The sequence below is a fragment of the Dreissena polymorpha genome, chromosome 8, assembly GCF_020536995.1.
Source record: "Dreissena polymorpha isolate Duluth1 chromosome 8, UMN_Dpol_1.0, whole genome shotgun sequence".
NCBI lineage: Eukaryota > Metazoa > Mollusca > Bivalvia > Myida > Dreissenidae > Dreissena > Dreissena polymorpha.
Genome location: NC_068362.1, coordinates 53,571,327 through 53,589,868, shown reverse-complemented (window position 1 = coordinate 53,589,868; position 18,542 = coordinate 53,571,327). Strand labels below are relative to the sequence as shown.

The 18,542-nt window shown below is 35.3% G+C and overlaps 1 protein-coding gene and 1 non-coding gene across 2 annotated transcripts; both read right to left on the bottom strand.

The window, feature by feature from the left end:
• Window positions 1-106: 106 nt before the first annotated feature.
• LOC127841164 (homeobox protein Nkx-3.2-like) lies at window positions 107-4,710 on the bottom strand. Its single transcript, XM_052369786.1, has 2 exons — window positions 3,510-4,710; window positions 107-1,929 (listed from the first exon to the last, which is right to left on the bottom strand). The coding sequence occupies exons 1-2, from the start codon at window positions 4,318-4,320 to the stop codon at window positions 1,514-1,516; spliced, it is 1,227 nt and encodes a 408-aa protein (XP_052225746.1). The 5' UTR covers window positions 4,321-4,710; the 3' UTR covers window positions 107-1,513.
• A 13,641-nt stretch (window positions 4,711-18,351) lies between these two features.
• On the bottom strand, window positions 18,352-18,441 carry Trnaf-gaa (transfer RNA phenylalanine (anticodon GAA)). Its single transcript is given in 2 exon segments — window positions 18,352-18,387; window positions 18,405-18,441. It is a non-coding gene; the product is annotated as a tRNA-Phe (tRNA).
• Window positions 18,442-18,542: the final 101 nt, after the last annotated feature.

Genomic DNA, 18,542 nt, shown 5'->3' with positions numbered 1-18,542 from the left:
TCCTCTCCTTCAATTCAGTCAGTCCGTCGTTCGGTCGTCCGTTTGTTCGTTCGTTCATTTATTCATTCATAAAGCAATCAATACACACGTTTATCTGGAAGAAACAAATATTTTGAACATGTAATCTCTTTTTATATACTAGTATGTTCTATATATTTTATCAATATGCAAAACGTAAGCAAACGCCAAGCATTGATGTGCAATGCATGCGTTGAACGGACGAGCGTTAAGCATTTCATAAATCATAAAACAGTCGCATCAGAATAAAAGTACAATAATTGCTGCAAAAAAAATGAACAAGTTAAATGAGTTAATACCATATTCAAGAAAGCAATTCGTGTTTGTAAAAATAGTTTCAACAGTTATTTTTATTGTGAATGCGATGATATTTTGTCGGCTAATCCTATAGACTTTCGGATATTACCGGTACGTTGTCATCAAATAAGATGTCTAAAATATTCAAGAGCAAGACTAATTTTGCCTTTGTTTACGTAAGATCATCATATTTGTTTCATGTTAGGCAACTTTTTTTTCTCAATAAAGAAGTGCCTGTTTGATCAATTGTAAGGTCGCCGTGGTGTAATGGATATGGTGTCCGCCTAGCGACCGGGAGGTTACGGGTTCGATCCCCACCGTGGGAGCGTTCTTTAGATCGCCCCCAAAGACACCAAGTAATGGTTCTACCCAGGAAACGGACTCGAGAGCGTTAATATAAGCTTAGGCTTTCGATGCAATCGAGCTAAAATAAATAGGTTTAAACTAACAATAAACGACGATGGCGGACCACTACAATCTCGTTCAAACACGTGCACACACTGATGGTATACATGCAAGGAAAACGCACATATTGCTTTAATATAAAATGTATACAAAAGAATCACACAGTATAACATTTAAGTGAGACAAAAACAAATGTTTGTTTTCATAAACTCGATCGATCACAATTTTGGTCCCGATTCTAAACTGTGGTTTTTTTAATGTTTTTATTGATCGTTGAATATTCGATCACATTTACCAGTACATACTACGGTAATCTAAATCTTTAGAAATATATGTAAGGAAGAGCTATGGACGATTTCAATCGACGAATATCATTATAACAGCGGGAAATAGCATGTATATACATTCAAAAAAAAACAATGCCGACTTACCTACCCCATTTGTTTAGTTGTTTGTGGAAACAAACAATTTATTCTGGCCTTATTAGCAAAAGAGGAATTTTTTTTGCAATTTGTTCACCCTTTACAATATTCAGTAGCTTAAATATACATCACTTTAACCATGTGCAGATTTTCTATAATAAAAACTTTTCGACTTTTGCTTTAGAATATTATATTTTTATTGAAGGAAGGTAAATTTACAACAATTTAATATAAAGTAGACAACTTTATAATTCTAATACTTTTGAACTTAAACAAGAAAATAAGACAACCACATAAAGACAAGTTTAATTCGACACATTTTTAATAACATAGTTAAGAGCTGATTCCTATTTCGCTTTTCGTTGTTTTCGTCATTGAAAATACGATGCGAACATTTCGTAAGGACTGACAGGAAACGTAGGGTAGAACATGGGCCTACTAATCATGGTCTCCTCAGTGTCATACAGACGCTTTCCGTCCTTAATCAGGATCGTCACAGACGCCGTTTTAGAGTTTGCAAGTGCCTGTTCGCGCTGAAGCTGCTTGCGTTTAGTCTTATAGCGCCGGTTTTGAAACCAAATTTTTACTTGCGTCTCAGTTAGTTTTAGTGCGTTCGCCAGGTCTGCGCGCTCCGGGCCGGAAAGGTAACGCTGGTGCCGGAAGCGCCTCTCCAGCTCGAACACCTGCGCGTGAGAAAAGGCGGCCCGCGACCGCTTCTTACGGGGTTTGTCCGGGTGGTCTTGTTGTTGGTTCCCGGCGATATGTTTGGAACCTCTTGGAGATTTTCCTTAAACAACGGAGAACAAAATTAAGTTGCTATTGTTATGACTGCTTTTATTATTTTATTTATTATTTTTTTTTTAAATTATTATTATTAACCGTATTTTTATTAGTAGTACTATTAAATGATTTATAAAATGGAATATTTTTTAGTATGAAATATGATGACATATTCATTTATTTGAATGTACATTATTTGATAAATCATTATTTATGCCATGTAAATGTATATGTATTTATTTTTAATTCTTAAGAAAAACTGAACATGCGCACGCTATATTGTTTTAGGTTTAGGTAACATATCGCCAAACTATTACATAAGTCGCGTTCTAAGAAAACTGGGCATAATGCAAGTGCGTAAAGTGTCTTCCCAGATTAGCCTGTGCAGTCCACACAGGCTAATCAGGGGACGACACTTTCCGCTCTAAATTGGATTTTTGCTCAAAAGAGACTTCATTTAAACGAAAAATGTCATAACAACGGAAAGTGTCGTCCCTGATTAGTTAGTGCGGACTGCACAGGCTAATCTAGGACGACACATTACGCGTATGTATTATGCCCAGTTTTCTCAGGACACGACCCATATCAAGGGATTTGTTTTTATAATTCGCTTCTACCGGTATTCCATATATATTCATCCGACTAGGAGCTTAATAAACGTCCCAAAATTTCACACAAGTGAGGCTATTTTCATTATTATCCCACCATTCACACATAATGGTGAGGCCTTTAGAATTAAATTTAACGGTTCCTTAACAAAATAGAATATCTGGTAATTCTATAAGCCTTACATTTATTTACTGATCAATTCTATAGGAATTCATTATCAGTCAGTTGTTGTTTTTTAAACGATTGAAAATTACATTACTGTAGTTATAATACAGTAAGCTATTTGACATTTAACAATTCTAAATTAAACTAGAGAAAACGAAAATACTGTTTACAATAATGTTTACACAGTTCTTGACCAATGAACCAAATGCGCAGTAGTTTTGTACATTTTTAAATCAAATGTTCTGATATTATTTTATACATTTCAAAAATTAACACAACTTAACACATTTTGTATTCTGTGACGTTGCTTTTATATTAAAAATATGGGTTTCGTGCATGAAAGTTATGGCTTAAAGGTTATAAAAAGACGGATCTTTGCTAAATAACAACTTGGTGATCCAAATATAGATAAACGCTAATTAAAAGGGCAGTAATGTTGTTTAATATGAAAACTATTAAATCAATATCTTATTTAAAACCGCATTTAATAACTAGAAAATTTATACAACACTTTTTATATTTATTTATGACTAACCCAACAAAAATTATATTGTTGTGTCATATATATATTAAGATAATACGGGTTACATAAAACTATGATAGTTTTACACTTAATATTTAATTGATATTTAAGTATTTTTAATTTAAAAAACAATTTACGCATCGGCATGATTATAATTAGTATCCAGTTTATGAAAAATCAGAAATACAACCAAGTGCACTGACAGATCTATATAATAAGTTATGTTCGTTGAACATGAGCGAAACAAATAAAAATAAATTAAAACTGATAAATAAAATTTACTCGCTTACCTAAAACATCAATCTTTCTCGACGGTTTAATTGCAGCCACACTCGCCTCGGCGAACTGTTCTTCCGTTCCCGCGAAATCGTTCATATTCTCGTGCACTTGCAACACGTGGCGGGCATTCTGGTCACCGACAGGACTTGCAGCTTCATCGCCCGAGGTGACAACATTGGTCAAATTCACATCACATTCGTTCGAAGATTCGTCGGATTCACCTTTGAATTCATCGCTGTCGGGTGTTGCATGTTCCGTTCCAGCGGGTTCTTCAGTAATATCCATATCGTCTTCATCTTTGTAATAGAAATTTTCCTGCATGCAGCGCGTACTTTCTTTACATTCTTCTTTAAAATAAGTGTCAACGTTATACGAGTCTTGTGGGTTTGTTTTCGTGTAACAACAATTTCGTTTATCGGATTCTTTATTTCCTTCGAAATGGACATCCCCATTTAGAAATCCATTGTTGCTTAAACCAAACAAATTGTGTTCACATCTCTGGTATAAAGATATAGCATACTGATGCTGAAGCCCAGAATCCATTTGCACCATTTTATTCAGCGTTTTAAAACAGTAAGAAGGCAAATGCTGGGTTTTCGCAAACAATGAACCGCAAAAACGACCGCCGTGTGACATGAACATGTTAGACTTTATCAGCGCGTCTTGCTTCACCATGTTAGGACTGTCTGAATCCTGTCCTATTTGCGCGGAATGTTCGTCCGTCCGCGATGACAAGATGCTGTCTATTGAAAAAGAACATTTAGGTTTCGTCATCGTACCAGTGAGTTTAGGCGGATTGGCGCTTTTGGTTTCCCCATCCATTATATATATAAGTATATAAAATACTTTATGTAGGTCTTTTTCCACCTTGTGTCACGCACAACACATTAAAGACGCAAATTATATCATTTAATTTAATTTCGCTGGCGTTTTGTTTTAAGTTAGAAATATCTAACGCGCGACTTTCTATTACCTTTATATTTTTATTATTGTTGTTGCATAGGCGCGTTTTAAAGCATATTGTCAATATGAACGCAAACTTTATTCTGTTTATAATACCGTTTCTAAAGACGTAGGCTTTCGCAAATTTCACACACAGTACAGTTCGCTCGTGAAAAGACGAAGAAAGCAATTAATTCCCATTAAAAGGCTAACAAGTTACAAGAGCTCATATGCAAGAACAGAGATAACTAATGTGCTAGGTTGTGCCTTTTATCAGCTCATTCTGATAATTTTAAGTAGCTTTCCGCAAGATGGGCGGTGCGAGCGACGCAGAAAAATAAACAATCGACCAACCAGGTGCGCCCGGTAGCGGTGAATCGAGCATACCTAACACCGCGATGAATCGAGCACACCCCTGTAGGAGACGACCCCAAGGTTTCCGTCATGAATATTGTTCGAAAGATTTGTTTTGCGTGTTCTCAAAAGATTTCACAGGCAATGTTGGACTGTGTTATTTATATTGGAAATTACAAAAAAAAAGAGACCTTCGTGTCAAATAACAGGCATGTGAAATACAGATTTGATAATGTAAGCTCTTAAAAAAAAGAACGAATAACAGAAACAACATTTCAAATAAAAAAAATCGTATAAAAGATTTAATATTTTGGATCTTCTGACCATTAAAATAATACACATTTAAAATCACGAGTTCACTAAATATATTAGATTGGAAATCTTATATCCAGTACTGAACTGAATATCGGTTGGCCAGGTTTTTTTGTAAGTTGATATAGAAATTAAAACGCTATTCCAAAACATACTAAAAACACACTTGCGTGTGGTAATTGAGGAGTAATTTCATGGCCAAAGCGATCAACGACTGCATAAGTTTGATTAAGCTGGACACTAGCGCGTTATTTATATGTAAACGGAGCAATAACCTAATGTTGTTTTCTTTTCTTTTGGGTAATGTACAATTGTATTTGCCAAAAAAAACATGACTTACCGATTACTGATAAATAAATTTTAATTAAAATTTCAACCAAGTGGGAGTAAATTCCATTTAAAAAAAGATTCTTATAATATTACCTCGTATATTAAATATTGCCGTTTGATAATTGCTACAAGAGTCAAACGCCTGTCAATTAATAAAATATGTCATTGAATATAAGATCCGCTCGAAAATCTTTGAAAATTAATTATATGCATATTGCGCGATATATCATCGCCGCAGTACATAATGCCTTGATGATACACAGGCGGGATTAGCGATGAGCCGATGAGGGATTATCGCGATTAAGCTGATCTCACTAAGCCCCAGTTTTAATGTGCCAAACTTGGCGCACACTGAGTCATATTAATATCTCGATAACAAACGAAAAATGCAGTCGGTGATCTCACCGTGTTTTTTATCGCAACAATCGTGAAAACTAGGTTAGTTTTTCGATATAAGCCGCGCTCTGTGAAAGGGGGGTTTAATGCAAGTGCGTAAAGTATCGTCCCAGATTAGCCTGTGCAGTCCACACATGCTAATCAGGGACGACACTTTCCGCCTCAACTTGATTTTTGCTAAAACGAGACGTTCTTGAAGCGAAAAATATACAAGCGGAAAGTGTCGTCCCCGATGAGCCTGTGTGGACTGCACAGGCTAATGTGGGACGACACTTACGCACATGCATTAAAACATTATTTCACAGTGCGATGCTCAAATGTAATTCTATCGGCGGGGAGTGTGAATCTGCTGACGAGTTGCTGTAGTCGCCACAGCTTAAGCATTACAATGCGGGAACCGAATTGTTAAGGCCTTTGCAAACAGTTTGGATCCAGATAAGACGCCACAAAACGTGGCGTCTCATCAGGATCCAAACTGTTTGCTATTCTGATAGTATTCTTTGAAAAAAATCGAAGAAAATGCGAATTTTATAAATTCAGCAGACGACATTTTAGCAGACGACAAATTTCCCAGCATGCAAAGGGTTAAGCATACTTGAAGAAAAAATGCATTTATTGATATGGGCGGTGTATTGGCGAAAATGGGGGTTATTTCATAGGCGGAAAGGTAATTGCGCAGGCTGGTCTGAAGGTACGCTGTCCGCTTATAGCAAGCCCCATATTTGCTTGAAGCGCCTCATACACTGGTACGGTGGAAGTCCATGGCAACGGTTTACAAAACTTAAACAAATAAACAGTTTAAAGCATTTTCGAGATAAAGACTGTAAACCAGTGTTTTTGCGTGTCCTGTTCTGTCCTACGTTTTGCCAAAACTATGGACACGTATTTAACCTCTGTCTGATTCTTGGTACAATCGAGTGGTAATTTTCATATTTTTCGCTGTCTTTGCATAAAAAAGTCATTTACTTTCGAAGATGTCAACATGTCCCATGATGTATGGTCGAGTAATATATTGTTCCGAAAAGACCAACACAAACACGCGCAGAAATAACAACCCCATGAATTCCGTACAACTCGTCTGCTCCGAACCAATGGTTGGCACTCCACCCGCCCATAAATACGTCATCAAGAGTGCTTACAGAGGTGTCATCAGAATATTCGATTCTCATTACCTCCCTTGTGGAATATTAATATAACGGATATCTGTTGTTGCCTAATTACTCAAGATTGTTTATTTTAATGTTCTCTCGCCTTTTGGAAGTGTAAATGATTCTACCAGGCGCTACTTAAAGCCAAGCGATTGTGGATATTTAGTGTTATTTGTTTTAGCGGAGGCAGTTAAGCGGTAATTGCCGAATGATAGCTTTCTGATGCTAAAGATCTGCCTTTCTGGTGTTTGTAGAAACGCTAATTAATATGAAACTACCACATGCGATAAGTACTTCTGTTTTAGCCACAAATGATTCACTTGCTAGGATACACTAGTCTTTACATTTGGTAACTGATTGCGTAAGGAAAATAGGACAACCCCAAGTCACTTTGCGAAGTGTTCACGTCGTCATACGATTATGCAAACTGTAAATTTAAAAGTTTTATGCGCATGGATCTGTGCTATTGTTAATGCTTTGGTATCAACGTTGACCTTTTTAATGAGCAAGTAAAATTGGTGACGTGAGTCGGGTTGGAGTTGAACACCTGTAAATTAAGCTCGATTGGTCATTGTCGGCTCGGGTTCTACTTAAATGTACCCCGGGTGCTCTTACGTATTCTTGAATGTACCCCGGGTACGGAAAATATACTAACACGTATCCGGCCAATTTAGACTGTACCCGAGTTTTATTCCCGCCATAAATCCGATGTCGTAAAACGCGCTACGGAATACAAAACAGAATTCTCTTGGAACAAATCGTGCCTCGACATTCTTTTTGTAGTATGAGTTTCGATTATATAGTGGTCGTTTAAAAAAACATTGACAAAAAATATGACCATAATAAATTTGAAAAAAAAATAGCCGACAGCGACCAATTTAGCGTTTGAATTTAGTACGGTTTAGTATATTTACCGTACTCGGTGTTCATTTAAGTATACTTAAGAGTACCCGGGGCACATGAAAGTATTACCCGAGCCGAAAATGACCAATCGAGCATAAGTAAATTTATTACACGAAGTGTTCACTAAGAACCAGACGAAGAAATTGGTTTTACAACTGAGTGGAGACTGAGTGCCAATCATCCAATATTCGTAAGGTAGTATACATTTTGTAAAAAGGTGACTGTTATATTGTGCGATATAATCATATCGTAAACAATGGCTTTGCGAGAGGACGTTCCAAGCGTGTATGTAACGTTGATTGCATTTAAAATTATTAAACGTTTGTTAAAACAACTTCTACTGCAAAAAATGTTTGCCATTCTATGTAAAACAAATACGCATTGATTAAAAGATTGCATTTAGTTTCCATACCATTAAAAACAAAACAAACAGAACATATCATTTCTACGTAAGCATATACAGATGGTCGTCATAAACTCGCATAAACAACAATAACATGCGTTTGAACTACATTCAAAACATCATTTCGAAGATATTGAATTAAACATGATATCAACACGTGAGAATGTTCCATGGATGATGTTAGCATGTACAAAATGACTTCATCATTTCAAAACTATTTAACAACTCAAACAGTAATTAAATTTGTGTAAACTTGTTGTCTTTGCGGAAAAAAGCAATTTTTTATGCTACTCATATATGACATTTACTCGTATTTTAAAGTATTGTAAGCAACACATGGCTAGTTTTCTAAAAACTGCTCAGTTTGCTACGTCATGCTGTCGACGGAGCTAATGGAGACTTATTAAGAATATTTAATGGCACTCTAATTATTGACTTAAAGTATTAACTGCTGTGAATATTTACCCTACATTAAAATAGTACTGCCTCGCATATTTACATGACTTTCATACAGTAATGCCGTGCATATGTACCTGACTTTCAAATAGTACTGCCGTGCCTATATACCTGACTTTCAAATAGTACTGCCGTGCCTATATACCTGACTTTCAAATAGTACTGCCGTGCATATGTACCTGACTTTCAAATAGTAATGCCGTGCATATGTACCTGACTTTCAAATAGTAATGCCGTGCATATTTACCTTACTTTAAGATAGTAATGTAGTGCATATTGACCTTACTTTCAATCGGTTATGCCGTGCATATGTACCTGACTTTCAAATAGTAATGCCGTGCATATTTACCTTACTTTTAAAAAGTACTGCCGTGCATATTTGACTTACTTTTTCAGACAGTAATTCCGTGCATATTTACTTTACTTTCAAATAGTAATACCGTGCGTATTTACCTTGCTTTCAAATAGTAATGCCGTGCATATTTACTTTACTTTCAAGTAGTATTACCATGCATAGTTATCTGACTTTCAAATAGTAATGCCGTGCATTTTTACTTTACTGTCAAATAGTAACTGCTATGAATATTTACCTAGCTTCCAAATATTAACTGCTTTGAATAGTTACCAATTTATGCTCCACTCTCTTAGGAGTGCTGTTAATTAGTCTGATGTTGCAAATAAATGTGTCAAGTCATGTGATGAAAGATTTCATAATTATGAAGCATAAATAGTAACGATTGGGCAGTCTTTCATGCCACAACTGTACAGTGTTACGTTACGTTAAGAGAATTCATTGAATGTGAAAATGTTGGTGTCAATATGTTTTTTTCTTACAGGTTAAACATCGATGATATGATTTTCCAAAGTACATCTTATACAAGAGTGCACAATTGGAATTCATTTTCGGTTAAGTATAATTTTGAAGGCATAGCTTATGGGTTTGTAATATAGTTTGGTGAATATACTGCAGATGCTTGCATATTAAAGTATTTGCATGCATTGAACTTTTGAAGACAGATTAAGTGAAGCATTTCTCTGAAAGCAAAAGGGGTGACATGTACATTTGTCAAATAATTGTCTGGGAACTGAAACAGCACTATTTCTGCATTTGAAATCTGTAAAGAAAAAGCTTTGCGGATGCTAATTACATTTTAGAGACGTGTATCAATGTAGAAAACTAAATATGAGCCGGGTTCGTTCTGAGAAAACTGGGCGTAATGCATGTGCGTAAAGTTTCGTCCCAGATTACCCTGTGCAGTCTTCACAGACTAATCAGGGACCACACTTTCCGCTTGTATGGTATGTTTAGTTATAAGGAAGTCCATCCATACCAAAAATCACGTTTAGGCGGAAAGTGTCGTCCCTGATTAGCCTGTGCGAACTGCACAGGCTAATCTGGGACGACACTTTACGCACATGCATATGCATTAAGCCCAGTTTTCTCAGAACGCGACTCTTATGTTTCTCAGCAGACCCAAAGAAGAATGAGAACAAATTAAATTTATAATTCAAATTATATTTGCAAACTGTGGTGATATGTTGTCATTTGACCAAGCCACACCAACTGTGTTCTGATTTGATGTAGATTTTATATATAACATTATATATTATTATTTATTATTTATTAAAGTCTCTTCCAATATAATACAATTTTCACAATGTTCAATGTAAATTAAAAGCATAATCATAATATTGGTCATTCAATTTATGAATTATAAAAGACATTTTCCTTTACAAAACTATCATTTTTACATCATAAAAGTTAGATTACCACCCTTAACATTATCTTAAAAAATGCCATAAGATTTCCAGTTAAAAACACAAACAAACTGAAATTTATATATGGTGGCACTAGCGCCTAAGATAATAAATGTCCTAAAAGAGCCTTTATCAGCCATGGTCAGACCATGAGTGAACTGTTAATGGTGATAATCTCATCTTGGATAAAATGTTACAATAACCTTTTAAAATCAGATTTCAAATTGTGTACAATAAAAAAATAATATTACTATTTAAAATCTCACTTTTCCACAATAATCAGATATTGTCACTGATCATAATGTCAATTAACGATGCATATTTACACTATAGTGTGAGTATTTATCAATAGATGTGAGTATTCACATACATGTATTTCCAACAGGGTCAGCCAGTATTAATGAACATAATTTATGGACTATTTATTTTGATTATATACTAGATTTTGTCTAATATCTTAACATTTGTCGATGCAAAAGTAAGAAAATGTTTGATTGTTTCTAAATAAGTAAAGAAAATCGTATTATAACTTGTAATATTTACCATAACAAAAACAAATATATAAAGTTTTCTTATTTGAAGTTATGTCATTTCGTTTTCATATTTGTCTGTTGGTGTTTGGATGTTTCTCGTATTTTGTTTTATATTTGTAACATCCCTTCAGACATTTAACTATTCACAATGTTCTTGGGTAAGCTGGTAAACCAATCGTGAGTGCACTAATGCCAAAACTGGAAACTGCCTCCACTTGTATCAAGGGAAGGGGGGAGGGGAATTGCCGTTTAAATAACTTCATGACCAGTCACCACGCAAGTTATTCTGCCGGGTCGTGAATCGAACCTGTGATCCACAGAGATAAAGTAAAATGCTCGGTCAAATTAGCTTGTCTGGCCTTTCTGCTAGTTGTTGATCAACTCAGCATGTCAGACTGGTTTCCCTATTGTTTAGCAACTCAGTAAGTCTTGTCGGTCTACCAATTGTTCAATCTGTTGCACAACGGTTACATTACATTCACCTCTGTGTTGGGCTCAGAACGGACTATTGTTATGAAAGCGTCTCATTCATGTCATGATCATACCAAGCGTTCATCATTGAGGTGACAGTATACTAAACAATCTCTTGCACGACGGTTACATTGCATTCACTGCATTAAAGAAAACCATCTCATACCATGATATCTTATATCAGTCTTAATTCATTATTATAAAATTGATATGGTTTTTTGATGTTAAAAAACCAACATACATACACACGTCGAATCAATTCCTAACGTCACTCAATAAACATTATGTTCAATTGTTTACATTTGTAAAGTGCGTGGAATGATTCCATCTGCGTAAATGGGCAATAAAATAGTTCCAAAGAGTTGCATTAAAACTCGCAAGTTTTTGCACGATTTATCGTACATTTAAAAGTCATATTTCTTAATTTAATGCATGCGATCTTAAATATCCAATCAAATATACATTAAATGCGTTTGTTCGGTTTTAGCTATTTGGTAGACAAAATGGCACCCTGAGCCTTTCGCAGAGTTGTATGTGAGAGCAAGGAACGACAACTCTGCGTGGAGATTGCCAATTGTTGAGAAATACAGAAAGTCAGGCCGGCCTGCCTATTGTTGACAAACTCAGCAAGTCATGCCGGTTTCTCTGTTGATAACTAACTTTACTAGTCAGACCGGTCTGCGTGTTGCTAATAAGCTAAGATAGTCAGACCTGTATTACTGTTGTTGACCAACTCAGCTATTCTGGCCGGTCTGCATGCTTTAACCAACTTGGCTAGTCAGGCCAGTCTGCACGCTTTAACCAACTTGGCTTGTCAGTCCGGTCAGCATGCTTTAACCAAATCAGCTAGTCAGGCTGGTATGCATGCTGTTAACCAACTTGGCTAGTCAGGCCGGTGTCCCTGTTCTTCAGTCGGGCCGGTCTTCCAGTTGGTGAAGGTTGCGTGTTTCATTTTTTATTAGGCAAACAGAACTTGTGATGAGCACATATTTAATTATGATTAATTTGCTATATAGTGTGAAAAACATATTTCAAAGAATAATACATTGGAAATCAAAAAATGTTCAAAATCTTTTAAAATGTGTAATGTTTTGGTAGCAAATTGTAATGGCGATTATTTCAAGCGTAATTGATTAATATTATATTGTGCAAGATGAATTGACACTGAATTGTAACCAACAACGAGACATTCACCTTCAATGTTATAATGGTTGAATAAAACACATTTGCGTTTATCACTGCCAATAGTATGTTGCCTTTTTTATATAAATAATGTGTGTAAGGCAAATGTAATTCAGCAAAAGCATTACCAGAATTGCAGCACAAAACAGAGGTTTTATGTCATGAGAAGTTGACGCAATTTATTTCAGTTAGTTACAGATTTTTGCAACAAGAAAGTTACTAATGACGTTAAAGTATATTTGCAGATATAGAAACAAACTTCCACCAACATTCTTAACCCATGTATGCATAACGTCTAGAAAAAAAGCCTATTGCAAACAGCGTAGAGCCAGATGAGGCGCCGCATGATGCGGCGTCTCATCAGGGTCTGCGCTGTTTGCTTAAAGGAATTTCTGTAAGTAATATTCTAAATATAGAAATAAATATACCAGACATCCCTAATTTTTGAAATAAATTAATCCAATTTAGAAGGATGGGAGAGTCCACTAGGCATTAATGGGTTAAAGTGGATGTGTTGATTAGGCTTTCTCTGTCACCTGTGCGCATCGGACATCGTTTATCAATGTATAGGTTATATCTTTGTGAATATCAATGGCCCACTCAAAAAAGCACCTTGTCCTAATGTGTTCATCCAAATTAATTTGTTGCTACTATAACAAGCCGTATTTTCGCCGCATGCCAACCACTTATAATCGCACTCTTTAGAACCCGATGAGCTTATTTACACATCCTTTGTTTCTCGATTAAGCATTCCTGCTCATTACAAATTGAATATCCGTCAGATTATACCACTTATTCCCACGAAAAAGGACACCCTAAAATAAGGCCGAGCAAACGAATATGTTACTTTTTTATCCATTCAGATACTATTCGTCAGAAACTTGCCTTGTCACTTAATATGATCAACGTCATGCAAAATGTTGGCAAACTTTTTATGATGCTTGAGTCGTCGAAAATGTCGCCACAGCTCGGAGGAAAGCGTGTAAAGCTCGAGGTCTAGTAAAATTGGCACCTTATAAAACACTGCACCAACCTCTTGTTCTCATGAACACTTCGGGGCAAGTATCGAATAATTAACTGAAAGTTAACTCATTCATGCCTGGCGTCTAGAAAAAGGCTTTGGCAAACAGCGTAGACCCAGATGAGACGCCGCATCATGCGGCGTCTTATCTGGGTCTGCGCTGTTTGCTTAAAGGAATTTCTGTAAGAAATATTCTAAATATAGAAATAAATATACTAGACATCCCTAATTTTGGAAATATATTTATCCAATTCAGAAGGATGCGAGAGTCCACTAGGCATTAATGGGTTAATTGTCTTTCAGTAGCCAATGCAATTTTATAGTTTGCCTGACCGTGTGGTTTGCAAATGCATTTTTGGACGTTCGCGAAAACTGATGATGCCAGATGTGAAACATCTACAAGACAACTCAAACAGCGACAGTGAACTCCGCTGGGTAGGCTTATATACAGGGTGATCCATAATATCTGATACCATTTTGGGGTCGTGTAATTTCTACGTATATCACATGATTTTGAATATCAACACATTGAAAAAACTGGACATGTCCAAGTTTTAATGAGCTTAAAATTGTGCATATTAAGCAAGAAATGAAATGGCACTCACCGACCAAGATTTACATCAAATGTTCGATGTGACGTCCGTTTTGTGCTATCACGACGTCAAAATCGTTTTTTGAAAATTTCAATAACAATGGCGCACATTGCTGGCGTGATTTTCTTCATTTCTTGGCAAATGGCTGACTTTAGCTGCTCAATGGCATTTGACTTAGGGATGTAAAAAAAAATCCAACGGACTGAGATCTGGGAAATGTGCAGGCCATACTGTATCTGTTTTATATGAGATTAATTATATCAGAAATTATTTATTTAATATCAAAACAGTATCAACTATTATGGATCACCCTGTACTTCAGTATCGAGGCTTTTTTTCATCAGCGCAAAAAACAACAACAATCCTCATTACCCAGGCAACTGTTTGTATTGGCCTTCTGATGCACTCGGCAAGGCAATAATATTCTCAACAAGGGTCTGCACTTGATTAGCTAATCCTTGAAAATGACAAGTTAAACAAATAATTGAAGGATCTTGCTGAACAAGTCGTGAATTCGACACCTGTTAATGACAGGCTTTCATATTACCTTGAAGGGGGCAACATTGATTTCCAATCTCGGCGCTTATAACTTAAGCCACTTAAGATAAGGGGACTTCTTTTCAGGACACTTACGCGGGACTGGAATGCTCTCGAGAAAACACATGTCCGCGAGATTTCTTATCGAGGTTGATTCTTTTTAGGGTAACCACGACCATCGGTGGTAACATTTTGCGATTTGCGTCAGATATTTGAAAAAAATTGTTAAAAAACTAAAACACATAATAATATCGAATATGTTTAGTTAAGTTTCCCCCAATACAAACGTTGACTTATTATTCTCTACGAAATATTACGATTGCAAAAAATATTTTTTGTCATCCACATGTTAAACAAAAGCGCAGTTTTTTTAATATTGGACTATGACTTTGAACAGTATGCAAAATTAGATGTAAAGAACGAATGGCGAGTTAAATTGTCGAGTAATCATAACAAAATAAAAACACGTTCAGTCCCTCAAAACCATTTTCAATTTCCTGTGCGATATTCCTTCAAGGTAAAACAACTGATTATTTAATTTACACGAAGTAAATACGTCAAATACGTATCACCGCCGCTTAAGGCGCACTTTTTGTTCAAATGTAAACATAAAGATGAGGCGTGTGTAGCATTGAGCGAAATTCTTTAATTGTTGTTTATGCGTGGTGGGCTTTCTGGCATACCGTGGCGCTAAATAAAATTAAGATCGTTTTCAATTTGTTAAAATAAATATAGTTCTTTATTTCTTCGTAGCTCCCTTAGACATATGTTTAACGATGAGTTACCCTGAAATGTAGTAATATATTTTTAGTGTAATAGACGTTTAATAAAAGTAGTGAGAGTATTAGAAGCAGCAGTAGCAGGAGAAGAAGCAGTAGTTTTAGTTAGTAGTAGTAGTAGAAGAAGAAGTAGTAGTAGTAGTAGTAGTAGTAGTAGTAGTAGTAGTAGTAGTAGTAGTAGTAGTAGTAGTAGTAGTAGTAAGTAGTAGTAGTAGTAGTAGTAGTAAAAGTAGTGGTAGTAGTAGTAGTAGTAGTAGTAGTAGTAGTAGTAGTAGTAGTAGTAGTAGTAGTAGTAGTAGTAGTAGTAGTAATCGTAGTAGTAGTAGTAGTAGTAGTAGTAGTAGTAGTCGTTGTTGTTATTGTTGTAGTAGTAGTAGTAGTAGTAATAGTAGTAGTAGTCGTAGTAGTAGTAGTAGTAGTAGTAGTAGTAGTAGTAGTAGTAGTAGTAGTAGTAGTAGTAGTAGTAGTAGTTGTAGTAGTAGTAGTAGTAGTAGTAGTAGTAGTAGTAGTAGTAGTAGTAGTAGTAGTAGAAGTAGTAGTATTAGTAAAAGTAGTGGTAGTAGTAGTAGTAGAAGTAGTAGAAGTAGTAGTAGTAGTAGTAGTAGTAGTAGTAGTAGTAGTAGTAGTAGTAGTAGTAGTAGTAGTAGTAGTAGTAGTAGAAGTAGTAGTAGTAGAAGTAGTAGTAGTAGTAGTAGTAGTAGAAGTAGTAATAGTAGTAGTAGTAGTAGTTGTAGTAGTAGTAGTAGTAGTAGTAGTAGTAGTAGTAGTAGTAGTAGTAGTAGTAGTAGTAGTAGTAGTAGTAGTTATATTATTATAATTATTATTATTATTATTATTAGTAGTAGTAGTAGTAGTAGTAGTAGTAGTAGTAGTAGTAGTAGTAGTAGGAGGAGGAGGAGTAGTAGTAGTAGGAGTAGTAGTAGTAGTAGTAGTAGTAGTAGTAGTAGTAGTAGTAGTAGTAGTAGTAGGAGTAGTAGTAGTAGTAGTAGAAGTAGTAATAGTAGTAGTAGTAATAGTAGTAGAAGTAGTAGTGGTAGTAGCAACAGCAGTAGCAGTAGTAATACTAGTAGAAATTGTTGTTGTTTTACTACTAGTAGTAGCAGAAGTAGTAGTAATTATTATGTCAGTACACATAAATGTATTTACAATTAAAATATACCCCCACAAACAAATACAAATTTCAGCATATTTCATGTACAAGATAAGTATTGATGCAAAGCATCAAAGGGCGTCGGGAATTTCAGTGTAAAAGGCACTCAATGAAGTTACATGGAACGATTTTTTTGTTCTACTGTAAATATTAATATATTGGCCGATTATTTTAAACAAAATAGAAAAAGATACTGGTATAACCATTATCTATGATTTTGTGTTATAACCCACAAATAATCATTATTTCTGATGTTGTCTTATAACCCCCAAATACCATTATCTTTGATTTTGTGTTGTAACTCCCAAATATTTCATAGTTCATTTTATTTACATTGGTTTCCTTTTTTAATGGTATCCGTTTGCAGTTTTCATGAATGGAACAGAACTGTGTAGGTTTTAAAAAATCTGCTTCATCGTGTAAGCGTAATTTCATATTTTTCTCAACTTCAAGGTGAGATGATTCTGAACTTATTCTTACGTTGCTCATTTACGATTGGGTTTGAGTACTCATTGATATTAAAACACTGTAAAAGTTTGGAATTTTTTTTTATGAAAACTGTAAATTGTATAAAGAAGCTGCATTTCACAATACTTTGAAATTCAGTAAAAGATCATAATAGATTTATTGCTCCGATATTCATCATTTTCAAAAGGGTTCGAGTAATACTGATAAAAACACTTAACAAGTTTGGAAAAATTCAGACGAAAGTTGTGAAATCTTTTAAACAAGTGGAAACTGTTTATTTTGTCAAATTTTATAGAAAAAAAATCTGGACTTATTGTCCCGATGTTTCTCATTTTACATGAGGTAAAAATGTTCATTGATATAAAGACACTGTAAGTTTGGAAAGAATCTGATGAAAAATGTTGACATAATCACCTAGCCAAGCAGATTTTCACTTTTATTGTTAAATTCAAAGAGACATAATTCTGGACTTATGGTCCGATATTGCTCATATGGGGTTTGGTTTGGGTCCTCATTGATAAAAAAACCTGTGAAAGTTTGGGAACAATCGGATGAAAATTTTGGACTTCGAACAAGGATTTCAAAATTTCTCAAATTCTAAGGAAGATAACTATGGACGTAATTGTCGGATAATGCTAAAGGGCCCATACCAACTGGATAGTAATACGTGTCGCGCTTCGCGCTCTATATGTGGTTCTTAAAAAAAAACAACTCCAAGGAGTGCTTGACTCTAGGGAAACGGGTTGCTGGGACACAGCTCCTCCTTGATAAACGGCTGCTTCCTTTATCGCAACTCATTGTTAAAATCAATAATACGTGTCGCGCTTCGCGCTCTATATTTTGGTAGGGATAGGCCTATGATAGACAACCATAAAAATACATGGGTAATAGATGTGTTGTTTGCATTTATTTGTTTATATAAAAACACGTGTATTTTTATAAGATATTTAAGTGATGTAAGAAATTTTAATTAACGTCGTCACCACGTTGCATCCATTAATTTTAATTAAATGTCCAATTGTAGTAAAATGGATTTTTAAATGTCTACATAAATAAAGCTTTATTATATTTATTAACCTGACTGAAAGTATTGTCAGCCGCCGAACTGTTCCGTTCGTGCCGGAACCCGGGATTGAACCGGGGGCCTTTAGATGACTGTTGTTTAAACAACTTCAGTCTAACGCTCTCCCAACTGAGCTATTCCGGCTGACATTTACTTATGTACTGCTATTTGGTGAAGTTGTGTATAGCGATCGTTATTATATGTCTATTAATAAACTAATACATTGTACGTTATCGTATCACTAC